Here is a 12,956-nt window from a genome sequence, read left to right on the forward strand (position 1 = left end):
CAAGATAGACTACCATAGTGTATGAGAGAACTATTCTCCTATGTTCTAGCCAACACTTGATACAACCAGATTAAACATGTTGTACCAAATAGAAGGAAGCTTTAATTTGCATTTACATGATTACTAGGGAAGTCGAATACATCTTTTTGCATATTCATTGACCATTTTTATTTCTACTATGAGAACTGCTGCTCATATCCTTTGCCTGTTTTTCTACTAAGTCTTTTTCTTATTGACTTATAAGGGTTCCTCATTTCTGAGTATTCATCTTTAGCCTGTTATATAAGACCCAACTATTTTTCTTAGTTTGTCATTTTTATCTTTTAAGTTTTTTTTTTTTTTTTTTTTGAGACAGAGTCTTGCTCTGTCACCCAGGCTGGAGTGCAGAGGCCCGATCTCAGCTCACCGCAAGCTCTGCCTCCCAGGTTCACACCATTCTCCTGCCTCAGCCTCCCGAGTAGCTGGGACTACAGGCGCCCCCCACCACGCCCAGCTAATTTTTGTATTTTTTAGTAGAGACGGGGTTTCACTGTGTTAGCCAGGATGGTCTCGATCTCCTGACCTTGTGATCTGCCCGCCTCAACCTCCCAAAGTGCTGGGATTACAGGTGTGAGCCACCGTGCCCAACCTTATCTTTTAGTTTTATCCATGATGTCTTAACATGAATGTTTATTTTTCATGAAGAGCATTAATATTTTGATTCCAAGAAAGTACCAGATTTATAAAAGCTATTTTATCAAGTCTAAGAAAACTAAATATTATCCCATCTCAGATAAAACACTAAGGTCTACAAATGTGAACATATGGGAACACAGAAGAGTTAATGACAAAATATTCTGAATTTAGCTCCTATCGCCCCAACGGGTTACAGAAATAATAATCTATGGGCAATTATAGCACTGTCAATTGTACAAAATTTCATGTTGAAGTCCATCTCACTCACCTACAGATTTGTCTGCCATGCCCACATCTCTAGACGTCCAGCGACAAAATCCACATGCCAGGTAATAGGCTTTCTTCATGGTGGTCTTGGCTGGGTCATCTGGAAGCTGTGTGGAGATGCTCGTGGCCCGAGTAGAGAGGGTGTGCATGCAGCCAGGACAGTCAAAACAATTGGCACATCTGTGACATGACAAACACAACCATTCATTCAACAAATATTTATCAAGCACCTACTATGTGCCAGACATTGTTCCAGGAGTTAGGAATTCAAGAGAGAACAAATATAAGGACAAGTGTCTCTCAAGAAAAAACAGTAACATTCTGCAGGCCTCTTACCAACTTTGCTTTAACAGTTCAAGAGTACTATATGTTCATTAGTTTAAAAAATATGCAGTTATCGCCAAAGTAAGAATTAGAGCCCAACCCAATCTTACTCCACAGAGAGAACCATTGTTAACAGATAGAGTTTACGATTCCAGACTCTTTTTATGCTTATATTGATAACAAAGATTTCTGAGGAAAAGAGAAATGTCACAGCTTATGCCTTTAGAGAGGACAGACCAATTGTGCCATAGAAAACTTAGAGTCAACAATACAAGAAGCTGTGAAACTGGATTTGGAAAATAACCGACTGCTGTGCCAGAGAGCTTCAACAGAAAGCAAACAATGCTATCAAACTGGAATGGTTCAGAAGCAGCGTATTTTCAGGGCTTTCTGTTCTCTCCTTAAATACTACTTTTCCTAGTGCTCAGCCAACATTTCTCCTTTAGGAGGTCCCTATGTCTTCTTGCTTTTAACTCTCCCACCAGCACAGATTATCAAGATTTCACCTGCAGTCCTGTACCTGCTTGAAGCTCTGTTCTATAATATAATTTGCATTATCTGTTATAGTCTGCCATCTGGATACTATCAAAAGAAGATAATAATAGTACTCACCTTACAAGGAAGCTTTGAGGATTAAATGATAAAAATTAATTGTGGAAAGTATACAAAACAGTATCTGGTTATCAGGGGTTACTTCTCAGGGCAGGAAAGACAAATAATAGTGGTTCACATCCATCAAGGTATGGGGGTATGACTAACAGCAAAAGGACTTTCACTTCAAGCTAAAAACTAAACAACATCCAGTAGCAATGAGCAAGCCTAGCAGCCACACCTTGGTTTCTAAGACTATTCTCCAATAAAGTGAACCAAGGCTCCTTGGAGAAACAACCGTAAGACTGAGACAGAAAATATACAAGATGAGGCTGGGCACAGCAGCTCACGCTTGTAATCCCAGCACTTTGGGCCAAGGCAGGTGAAGTGCTTGAGCCAGGAGTTCAAGACCAGCCTGGGCAACATGGCAAAAGCCTATCTCTCCAAAAAAATACAAAAATTATCCAGGTGTGGTAGCATGTGCCTAGTCTCAGCTACTCAGGAGGCTGAGGTGGAAGGACTGCTTGAGCCTGGGAGGCTGAGGTTGCAGTGAGCCAAGATTGCACCACTGCACTTCAACCTAGGCGCCAAAGTGAGACCCTGTCTCAAAAAAAAAAAAAAATACACACAAAACATACACACAAGATGAGTCTGGAGTATCTTGTAGTACTGGTAAGAAAATGATCAAAGTAATGAACAGAGAACTCTCTTCTGCTCCTAATGATGGGGGTATGTCAAAGGGATCTAGGAGTCAACTGAAAGAGCTCCCAATGGCCAAAGCTGAAATAATTTGAGCAAAATAAATAAAGTAGTATTGGATTACAACCCAAAATATAAAATAAATATTCATGATCCCACTGTCCTATAAGTAAGTGATTTAAAAAACAAATAAACAAGAGGAGAAGAGACAGATCTTCCATGCAAAAGAATTCCAAATCCAAATAATTTATGCAGATAGTCCTCAAGGACAGGGGAGCATAATTCTCTAGTCTTTATGGGCTGTGACAGTAATTTTCCTTCCAAAGAGTAGAGTACAAAAAAAGAAGGAAAAGCAGTAACTTTACAGTGGAGAAACCTGACAAACACTAGCTTAAGCCAGATAAGGTTAACACCAACAGTGACAAGTCATAAGTATTTACCCTTGATATGATGTAATCAAAGATGGCACTTTACCTCTGTGGTTCTCCTCCCCAAAATACATTCCCCTAGTCTGATGAGAAAAAAACATCATGCAAATCCTAATGGAATGACATTCTATAAAATACCTCACCAGTACTCCTCAATACTTTTGAGGTCATCAAAACCAAGGAAATTTTAAGAAACTATCACACCACACCCAAGAGGAGTCTAGAGACATAACTATAAATATAATGTGATATCCTGAAAAGAAGAATCCTGGAAAAAAAGGAGACCACGGAAAAACTAAGGAAATCTGAATAAAATGTAGTGTATTGGTTCATTAATTGTAACAAATATACCACACTAATGTAAAATGTTAACAATAGGGGAGACTGGATGTGAGGTAAATGGGAACTCTCCATACTACTTTCACCATAATTCTGAAGTATAAAACAGTTCTAAAGTAGAAAATCTATTTCAAAAATCAAAGGGAATTTCATCTTTGGCAATGGTGATGCTTAAAAATGAAAAAGAGCTGGTTAAAAAAGTTAATTTCATGTGTCTTTTTTTTTTTTTTTTTTTTTTTTTTGAGACAAAGACTTGCTCTGTTGCCCAGGCTGGAGTGCAGTGGCACAATCTGGGCTCACTGCAATGTCTGCCTCCCAGGTTCAAGCAATTCTCCTGCCTCAGCCTCCCAAGTAGCTGGGACTACAGGCACGTGCCACCACACCTAGATAATTTTTTGTATTTTTAGTACAGATGGGTTTCACCGTGTTAGCCAGGATGGTATCAACCTCTTGGCCTCGTGATCCCTGCCTCCGCCTCCCAAAGTGCTGGGATTACAGGCATGAGCCACCATGCCTGGTCCATGTGTCTTTTTAAGCAGCTATTTTAGAGAACAGTCAAGGAAAACAGGAAAAAAAAAAATCAGTCCAGGTCTTACCTATTCTTTTTTAGTTTGGCTTCAGCCGACGGCATATTTTCTAAACAACTGGGACAATAATGGGAGTCCACCTAGGAGGAAACAAGAAAGAAAAAAAAAACCAGAGGAGAACTCAGTTTAACTTGTGTATATGTCTTGTCAAACAGTGAATTTTAAAATATGTTATACTGTAGCAGAAGGTAGACTGTTTTCAGCTTAGGGTTTATTCTTCTTCAGTCACCTATTTTTTTTTTTTTTCTTCTTCCGGATTTAAAAAATCCTTCTATTTTTCTGATCTTTCCTATTCCATCATCAGGGTTTTATGTGTTAAAAGTTGTTTATTTAACAATCTACAATTTCCAGTTGAACTCCATAGAATTCTATGATTAATAAAGAGATTAATAAAATAATCCAATTTGTAACATTGTGATAAAATATCCTCCTGTCTAGGCTAGCTTTATATGACTATAAAACTTGACCATACTTTAAGTTTTGAAGGAAATTTTTTTAAAGATTTCTCATTATTGAAGTAATACAGGTTGACTGAAGGCAAGCATAAATATTTACATAGTCAGCTACGGCGAACCAATTAGAGATTTTTAAACAAATTAGTGGGACAGTCTTATTGTACTTAAAAAACTGGAGTCTAAAATTTAAGTTCATTTTATTTTTTAAAAGTCTGAATAATTATTTTCTTTAATGTAGGTCCTATTTGACAATTATAGAACTCTAGTCACCTGCAAATGAAAAGACAATCACTGGAACATAAATACTATGATAGAAACTGGCTTTTTTCATCATCTGCTATAAACAGGTCAATTTGAAAAGATTAATAAAGTTGTTGCTCAAATAATCTCCAGGAACATAAAATACAATATTGCTAACTAACCTCTGCACTGACTCATCAAAAAAGTCATTCCTTTTTGCCCCCTTTCCAAATTCTGCTTGTCCGTTCATGTGCAGCTCCAGACCCAGATTCTCCATTAGAACTTCACTGCCTGCCCCAGCCCTCAGAGCTTCATCTTTCCCTAAACTCTAATGGCCTCCATATCACAGGTACACATCAGGCTGTAAAAGATGCTGTCACAGACTGGATGTCCTAATTGAAGAGAGTCTTAGAGACAGATCATGGAGACTGAGCACTCTATTCACCACAGGAGAATATGATCCAATAAATTCTGGAGGTGGAGCTGGAATAGGGAATCATCAAGGAGATACACATAAGGAAAGTGCTAATGGAGATGAGAAGAAAAATCGATGCCACATTTTTAATATATACGATTTTTCTTGTATTATTTAATTGCTTTTCTTGACTATTCCTATTATGAGAAGTATCTTCAATAAAATAAGTTATTAATAACACATAAAATGGCTTATAGTATGTGTTTTCATATGCATTTATTTTAACAGTCCCGGGATCTTCAGTAAAAAACACTCTGAGTTAGGCTGTTTATAGATTCAAATCCAGGTCCTCCCTCCCACCCCCAAATTACTGGCTGTGTGACTTACAGCAAACACTCTGTATCTGTTTCTTTACCTGTAAAAAAAATTGTTTTAAAAAGGTATCCACTTAAATTGGTTTGAAGATTACATAAAGCACATGACATATAGCAAGTATCGAATAAGCAGCAACTATTACTACTATCGGCTTTTTCTTCACTAAGACTATGGCTTATTAAACAGCGCATTTTATGTCTTACTCGCCTTTTAATCCCTAAAGCTTACTGAATAAACAAGATGTGCCAAGCGCTGCAGAAGTTTTGGGGTTTTGTTATTTGGTGACTTTTTACTGGCCGGGGTCTTCTTTTTGAAAAATCCAACTTCGGACGCCCACTTGTGCCAGAGAAGGAGAGCACTGTCCTCTAGCTCCATAAATACACTTTCAGCTTCTTACATGACATACTGTATTCTGAGCGCTTTTCACATAACTCACGCCGCCCCAACCTCTTCCCGGCTGCAGGCCTTGGCCTGAGTCAGGAACAAGGCAAGGCAGTCTGACGAGGGCCCAGTTTCTGGACAAAAGAGGAGCAGAACTTTCAGGATGGGAGAACTATGAATGAGAATGCCTGCGCCTCCCTCCATCCTCGCAATAAATCCTGGAAAGGCAGTTTTTCGCCCCTTAAGTGGCCTGAACTAAGCACCCCCAGACCTTTCTCCGTAGTCCACCCAATTACCAAGCCCCATCGGAGACAGACACGGTCCCTAAATCAAGTTTGTCCAATCAGAGGCCGTTCTAGAACCAGAAGATCCGCTCAGTCCCACCCGAGGCTGCTCCTCCTTTCCAAGTGACAGATTAGAAGCAAATTAAATCGCAGGCAAACCCGAGTGACGGAAGACATAACCAATCAGTAAGGAAGGAAAATAGCTCCAGCCTTCCGGTGGCAGTGACTAGGATGAACGCCGCGCCCCCCCCACCCCACCCCACCCCACATACTCGCTATAGGGCGACTCCGTTACCTCGTGAGACACACATTCCAGCGACCGCAGTTCGCTACAATAGCGGCAGAAGTAGAGTTGCGAGAGCGGGGCCCGAACCTTCTTTTCTCCCTGGACTAGATAGAGAACCCGGTCCGACTGCAGCAAAGACGCCATCTTGGGGAGGGAGGAGGCGATGACGCTCCCGGCGCATCACGTGACCCGAGAGCCAGCGTCTTTCTCGCTGCCTTCCCTACGTCTTCCTACGTAGACTTTGACGTTAGGTTTCCCACCTCGTCCGGCTCTGCGCCCGTCGAAAACCAGAGCGCGCGTGCGCAGCTGGGATCCCTGTTTTCTCCCCAACACTGGGCCCGTCCCCCAGCGCTTTTGTGAGCGTCCACTGCCCTTACTGCCATTAGGTCTGGACTCAGTGAGCTCCTTTTATTCTTTTCTTCCAGAATGGAAGCGTGATCTTTTGTCTTATTTACGACGGCCTCCTCTGCCCCACTTAACAGGCGAGCATCCAGGAGACAAATGGAAGGTCTCAAAGGGACAGGGCTCCGTGGGGACTGAAAGACAGGAGTCACACCAGCACTGTCTTCTGAGTCTTGCCAATGGCCTTTGGGAACTTTCACATACATTATCTCATTTGAAACGCAGGTTTTTGAGTACATAGTTAGCATTAGGTCTAAGTCTGTATCGTGGACCTTCAATAAGTATGAAAGGAGGGAATGAAATCAATGAATGAACAATGTTGGTAGGCGTCTACGTTTTTCTAATGTGTAAACTAAGGCTCAGGTCGGCCTCTTGGGTGAGCAGCCACTGCGTGAGACTGGTATTACATGGGTGGGAAAATAATTTATCAACAGTTTTAGGTAAAGAAATGCAGATTTATTAGAGAAGGTATGAAAATACGTTGAAAGGTTGCAATGGGCAGACCAGCCAGAGAGGAGCTGACTTCAAGGAAACAAAGGCTTGCTGGAGATTTTATCCTATGGTTCTTGGGCTGCAGAGTGCTGTGCAGTACTGAGAACTCCAAGGTTACAGGGAGCTAACTTGCATGTGTCTCGTGATAGCTGAGTGCAGGAAGATTGTGACTTATTTGCACAGGAAGGCTATGTGTCCTGCACCATGAAGAAAGGCAGACTTAGAGTGCATCTGCTCTTCTTGCTATCCCTTGGTCCCACTAGCCTGACTCCCTTTCTCTAACTGGGACTCCCCAGTATGTAAAATGACCACCTAGAACTGCCTAGCAGAAACTGGAGCCTCTGTTGCCTGCCACCAGGTCTACATTTTTATAATTGTAGTAGTGTTGTATTATTACCTGTCTGACGTTAGAGTTGGTGATTGAGAAGAAAGGGAACTCAATACTATTAGCAAACATTTATTGAGCACTTATTAAGTGCAGCACACTGTGTCAAAACTTTACATACATTGTCTAATTTAATTCTTACAACAGCTCCAAAAAGCATGTGGCTATCATTATTTCTATTTTACAGAGCAGGAAACTGAGGCACAGGGAGGTGCAGTGACTCCTCTATAAGGTTTCATAGATGGAGGTAGAACCCTTTTCTGTCTGACTCTAGTCCTTGCAGGTATAACCCCTATGTATACTCCCTCCAGCATATTTTCTAATATGGTGATGTTAATAATACCTTACATTTATATAGACCTTTTCAGCTTATACAGCGCTAATCTCACAATTTATGTCACGCTTTACCAATTGAGCCTAAAAGTCATTACTTGTTCACTAAGCAATAGCCTGGCACTAGTTTAGTTTCATAGGTGGCATCTGCTCCTAGGAGAGAATATATTACTAGCCAACTCATTTGCAGTTATTTCTTTAGGTTAATGAATTCGTTGGTTTTCTGGTTTATAAACTAGTCTCTACTGAGTTTAAATTCCCTTTTCTGGACTATGCTGTTAAAATGAAGTCCCAGAGCCTGCAGGTACAGAAAGGCTGCAGACTTGAGCTGAATCCACATAAAACAGACACTTTTTAGAGCACTGATTTTAAATAATTAAGTGGCCAATTATCTTGTCCCTGCTACATGCCAGGTACTGGGGAGGGAACTAGCGATAAATGAGATACTTTCCATCCTCAAAGGCTCAGGGTTCTAGCAGGATCGAGTCCTAGTTATGCACAATGGTGACCAGCTTGATAATGTAGCCTTGTGTTGCTTTTTCACTCTACCCAGCCCTGGACTCACCCTCATTCACTTCTCAATGCTGGCTTCCTGCCTGCAGAATCTCATTTTGAGCTCTGCTTTCTAGGGGGAGCTCAGGCTAATACAGAGACCCTAAAGTTGAACTGGCAGATCAAAGGATATCCACATTTAATAAATACTGGCAATAAGCCCTTGTGAAATTCTAGGCCAATTTACACTCTCACTATAAGTGTATGAGCTATCCATTTCCCACTGTTTTGCCCACCTGGCATATTATCAAATTTGAGTGGATACTTTTGGCACTTTCTAGCTATGTGATCTTGAAAAAGACATTTACACCTCAGAGTCTTGTTTCAAGACACATAGAATGAGAAGAATAATCCCTGCCTTGGTGAAAATAAAAAATCATCCAGGCTGTGAAAGCATTTTGTAAGCTATGAAGTACTAAGCACATGGAAGAAATGCTCCCTAAATATCCCAAGTATGAAAAACCCAAAGTCCTTCAGAGTAAATCCACAATAATAATGGAAAAAACTGGAAGTTAGTCAGACTTTGCTCAAATGAGGTCTTGTGAAGGGGACTGAATCTGGGCTCTGACCTCGAAGACTTAGGGTTTTCTACAGCTTAGGAATCTGGGGAACTGCTGTCACCAATGCTGGCCACCTGCCCTGGCTGCCTTCCCCACTTTTGCTTTCCTACTTGAAAACTATATTAATTACAGGGTTTCCTGTGTTGAATCTATTTACAGGCTAATCTAAAAGTCATAGTAAGTGAATAGAGGAGGAAGAAAAAAGAAGTCCCTGTTTCATCAATATCCATGCTAGCCCCTGTGGGGGCCCTCACTGCCCAGGAAATGTGGTGGTGGCAGGGCTAAAGCTAATTTCCCAAGTGTAAACATGGCAAAAGACTGCTGGCCTGCCTTTATTCTGGGAAATCTTTTGAATTGTTTTTGCTTTTGAATTGAACTGAACTTTGAATTTTTCTTTTTTTTTTTTTTTTGAGACGGAGTCTCACTCTATGGCCCAGGCTGGAGTGCAGTGGCACGATCTCAGCTCACTGCAAGCTCCGCCTCCTGGGTTCATGCCATTCTCCTGCCTCAGCCTCCCAAGTAGCTGGGACTACAGGTGCCCGCCACCACGGCCGGCTATTTTTTTTTGTATTTTTAGTAGAGATGGGTTTTCACCGTGTTAGCCAAGATGGTCTGGATCTCCTGACCTCATGATCTGCCCTCCTCAGCCCCCCCAAAGTGCTGGGATTATAGGCATGAGCCACCACGCCTGGCCCACTAAAACCACTTTTTATGAGGAAGTGCACAGATGGGCCTACAGAAGATTCAGAAGCCTGACTAAAATTTGGCCAAACAAAGACTGTTTCTCACCCTCCCTCTTGCACAATTCACCACCCAACCCTGAGGCTTGCTTCTAGGAGAGCACCAGTGTATTGCTCACTGAATTGAGCAAAGTGGAATTAAAGACTGAATTCCTGCCTAACTCAGTGCCTGGCACAGAGCAAGCCCTCGGTTAGTATTTGTCGAGTGGATGAATACTATTTTAAACCGTCTGGAACTTGCTGCCATATGGAAGCTGGCAACTAAAAAATTTTTTTATTCTTTTTCACCTTTGAGCAGTTGCTTCTTTTAGAAGGCAGAACAAGAAATAGGGGGAGAGGGGAGGATTGCAATTCTGAATTGTGTGGTCAGGGTAACCCTCCTGAAAAGGTAAGGTTTGAGCAAAGATTTGAAGGAGGTAGAGCGAGAGCCCAGTGGATATCTGGGGAAAGAGCCTTCCAGAAGGAGCTAAACAAGGTCTCTAAGGCGTATGTGAGGAGCAGCAAGACCTGTGTCATTGTTAGGGAGTGAGCATGGGGGAGGGGTTTGGGGGATGATGTCCCAGAGTTAATGGGGGCTGGGGGTGCACTCATGTAGGATCTCAAAGGGCATTTAAAGGGTGTTGAATTTTTCTCTGAAGGGAATGTGGAACCATTGTAGGATTTCAAGCAGAGAAGTGATGTGATCTAACCTACATTTTACAAGGGTCATTCCTGACATCGTTTTGGAAATGGACTGTAGAGAGACAAGGATAGAATCAGGGCTCGGTTAGCAAATTCCAATGGTGATCCAAGCAAAAGAAGATAGTGCCATAGAGCACGGATTCTGGCTGTATTTTGAAGATAGAGCCTATGGGATTTCCTCATGCCCATAGACTGCCATGTGGGAGGGGACGGCTTGAAGTTAGGCAACAGGGAGGCCCTGGTTGGGCCAGGGGACAGTTTGTTTCTCAGTTTGACCAAATTCAGCCACTGGGGGTTTATTTCCTCAGAAATTACCAAGACTATTTCTTCTCCCTGAGGTCAAAATAAAAACATCCGGGAAAGGACTAGACACTTTTATATTTAAGAAAAAGAAATGAAGCTAACTTGTTCAGTCTCTTATTTTGTTCCAACTCACAAAGCATGGTGATGACAACACAGGAAGGCATATTTCACAAGAGGCCAGAAAAAGAGCCAGTCAGTCAGTTGCTAAACACATTAATCAGATCTTCAGTGCTCCAGCTCAGGCTGAGGTGACGCTGGTGTGGGAGAGCCCAGCCCGTTTGGAATGGGGCCAAGGACTCTCCACAGTAGCTTCTCCCCTTGCTGTGAAGGTAAAATGCGTTAATACAAGTAAAGTGGGTAGAGGGCAGCACGCTGTCAGTAATATCAGTGGTATGTAAGTATTGGTTATTAGGCCACGGAGTATGGCCCAATCCCCTCATTAACAAGTGAGAAAACAGGTTCAGAGAGAGGAATTCGTTTGTCTAAAGTTACACTGGCTCTCCAGCTTTACTTCTGAGCAGCACTAAGTTGGCTTCTTAAAAAAATTGTTTTGGACAATTGGGATTTCCAGTGTTGCCCCTCTTACAATTTATTCCTGGGAAGTTCTTTTAGACTTTCAGCTCTCTCATCTGAGAGCCTTCCTGTCCTCACAGGGAAGTTTAATGGGAAATTTTGTTACTCTTGAGCACTGGTGGAAGTGAGCCTCCAAGCTGGCCATCAGTGGCCACTGCCTTCTGGTGTTTCTACCCTTGTGTACCAGGGTTGGTCTGTGTGACCAACAGCATATGACAGAAGTGATGGGATGACACTTCCGAGACTAGATTATAAAAGACTGTGTCTTCTGTATTGGGCCCTCTCTTGCTGGAGCTCTCTCTGTCTGAAACACACACACACACACACACACACACACACCACACACACACACACACACACACACACCCTTTCTCTTGTATCATTTGTTTGGGAGAAGCAGGCTGCCATTTTGTGAGCAACCCCATAGCAAGGCCTGTGTGGTAGGAAACTGAAGCCTCTGGCCCACAGCTGTTGAGGACTAAGGCCTGCCAGCAACCAGCGAGTGAGCTCAGAGGTGGATTCTCCAGCTTCACTTGAGTATAGAGATCATTACAGACCCAGATGACAGCCTGACTGCAAACTTGTGAGAGACCCTGAGCTAGAACCACCCAGGTTAGCAACTCCTGGACTCTGACCCTCAGAAACCGTAAGATAATAAATGTTTATTTTAAGCTGCTAAGTTTGGGGATACTTTGTTCTTTCCTTACCACCACCATAACAGTTAACCTCTGCCACACTGTATACTTCTCTTTCCATCTCTGCCCCCTCCACTGCCCTAGTCATGGCCTCATGCCCTCCCCACATGTCCCCATAACCAACTGTCTTCTCTGAGGTCAAACCCAGAAGTTATCAAACCAGCTGAATCAGTCACAGTACCAACAGGAAACAGATGGCAGGCTAAAATTGATAATTTGAAGAAAGTTTAATATAGGAACTATTTGTGGAATTGTGGGTGGGGTGGAGAGCAACGAAAAGGAAGGAACACTGCAGTTCACAGGGTTAGTAAAGGTGGGTGCTGTTTATGGCCTGAGGCCTGAAGAGGCAAGGGTGGGAGCAGTTACTGTACTCTGGAGACAGACAGAGCTGTGTGAAGAGGGTCCCCTAACAGGAATTGGGCCACAGAGCCAGCCTTGCAGCCCCTGGGGTGAGGGTGGGGGTAGAACGCAAAACACCTCAGCTCCTGCTGGTGCTTCCCTCTTAGATGAGCCCACCAGAAAACTAGACATCAAGGAAATCTATCTTAGTTTCCCTCAGAAGCAGATTGTGGGATAAGGGTTTAAGTGCAAGTCATTTATTTGAGAGGTTCAAAGGTTCAGGGTATACCAGTAGGGAACTGAGGAAGTGAAATAAAGTAGAGAAGGCAGCTGGTATGATTGTGTTATTAAGCCAGCTATCATAGTGGGTGACTGGAGCCTAGTCCCACAGAGAAACTCTGGAAACAATGTAAACACACCTCTCAGAATTATTTCACTGAAGGGTGAGGGAGTTGGGATATTTATACTCCTAAAGTCTTTGGTTGAGGGCTGCTCCTGGAGAAAAGGGTTAATTCGTGGATACTTTTGGACTGACAGACCAACCTTCTGTGTTTC

At 42.5% G+C, this 12,956-nt stretch overlaps 1 protein-coding gene across 5 annotated transcripts in view; it reads right to left on the bottom strand.

Annotated features, from left to right (window-relative positions):
- The window catches only part of DCTN4 (dynactin subunit 4), a 50,271-nt gene extending 43,544 nt beyond the window's left edge, over window positions 1-6,727 (bottom strand). The window contains exons 1-3 of one of the 5 annotated variants that reach the window (XM_004042831.5): window positions 6,356-6,727; window positions 3,920-3,990; window positions 944-1,122 (exon numbers count right to left, since the gene is read on the bottom strand). In XM_004042831.5, the coding sequence (XP_004042879.1) occupies window positions 944-1,122; window positions 3,920-3,990; window positions 6,356-6,490 (385 nt within the window). In that variant the 5' untranslated portion in view covers window positions 6,491-6,727. Of the gene's footprint in view, window positions 1-943; window positions 1,123-3,919; window positions 3,991-5,407; window positions 5,431-5,964; window positions 6,167-6,332 lie in introns of those variants that run through there. The other 4 variants (XM_004042832.5, XM_019027859.4, XM_063706883.1 and 1 more) reach the window with 4 other exon arrangements.
- Between the last annotated feature and the right edge of the window lie 6,229 nt (window positions 6,728-12,956).

The sequence above is a fragment of the Gorilla gorilla genome, chromosome 4, assembly GCF_029281585.2.
Source record: "Gorilla gorilla gorilla isolate KB3781 chromosome 4, NHGRI_mGorGor1-v2.1_pri, whole genome shotgun sequence".
Classification (NCBI taxonomy): domain Eukaryota; kingdom Metazoa; phylum Chordata; class Mammalia; order Primates; family Hominidae; genus Gorilla; species Gorilla gorilla.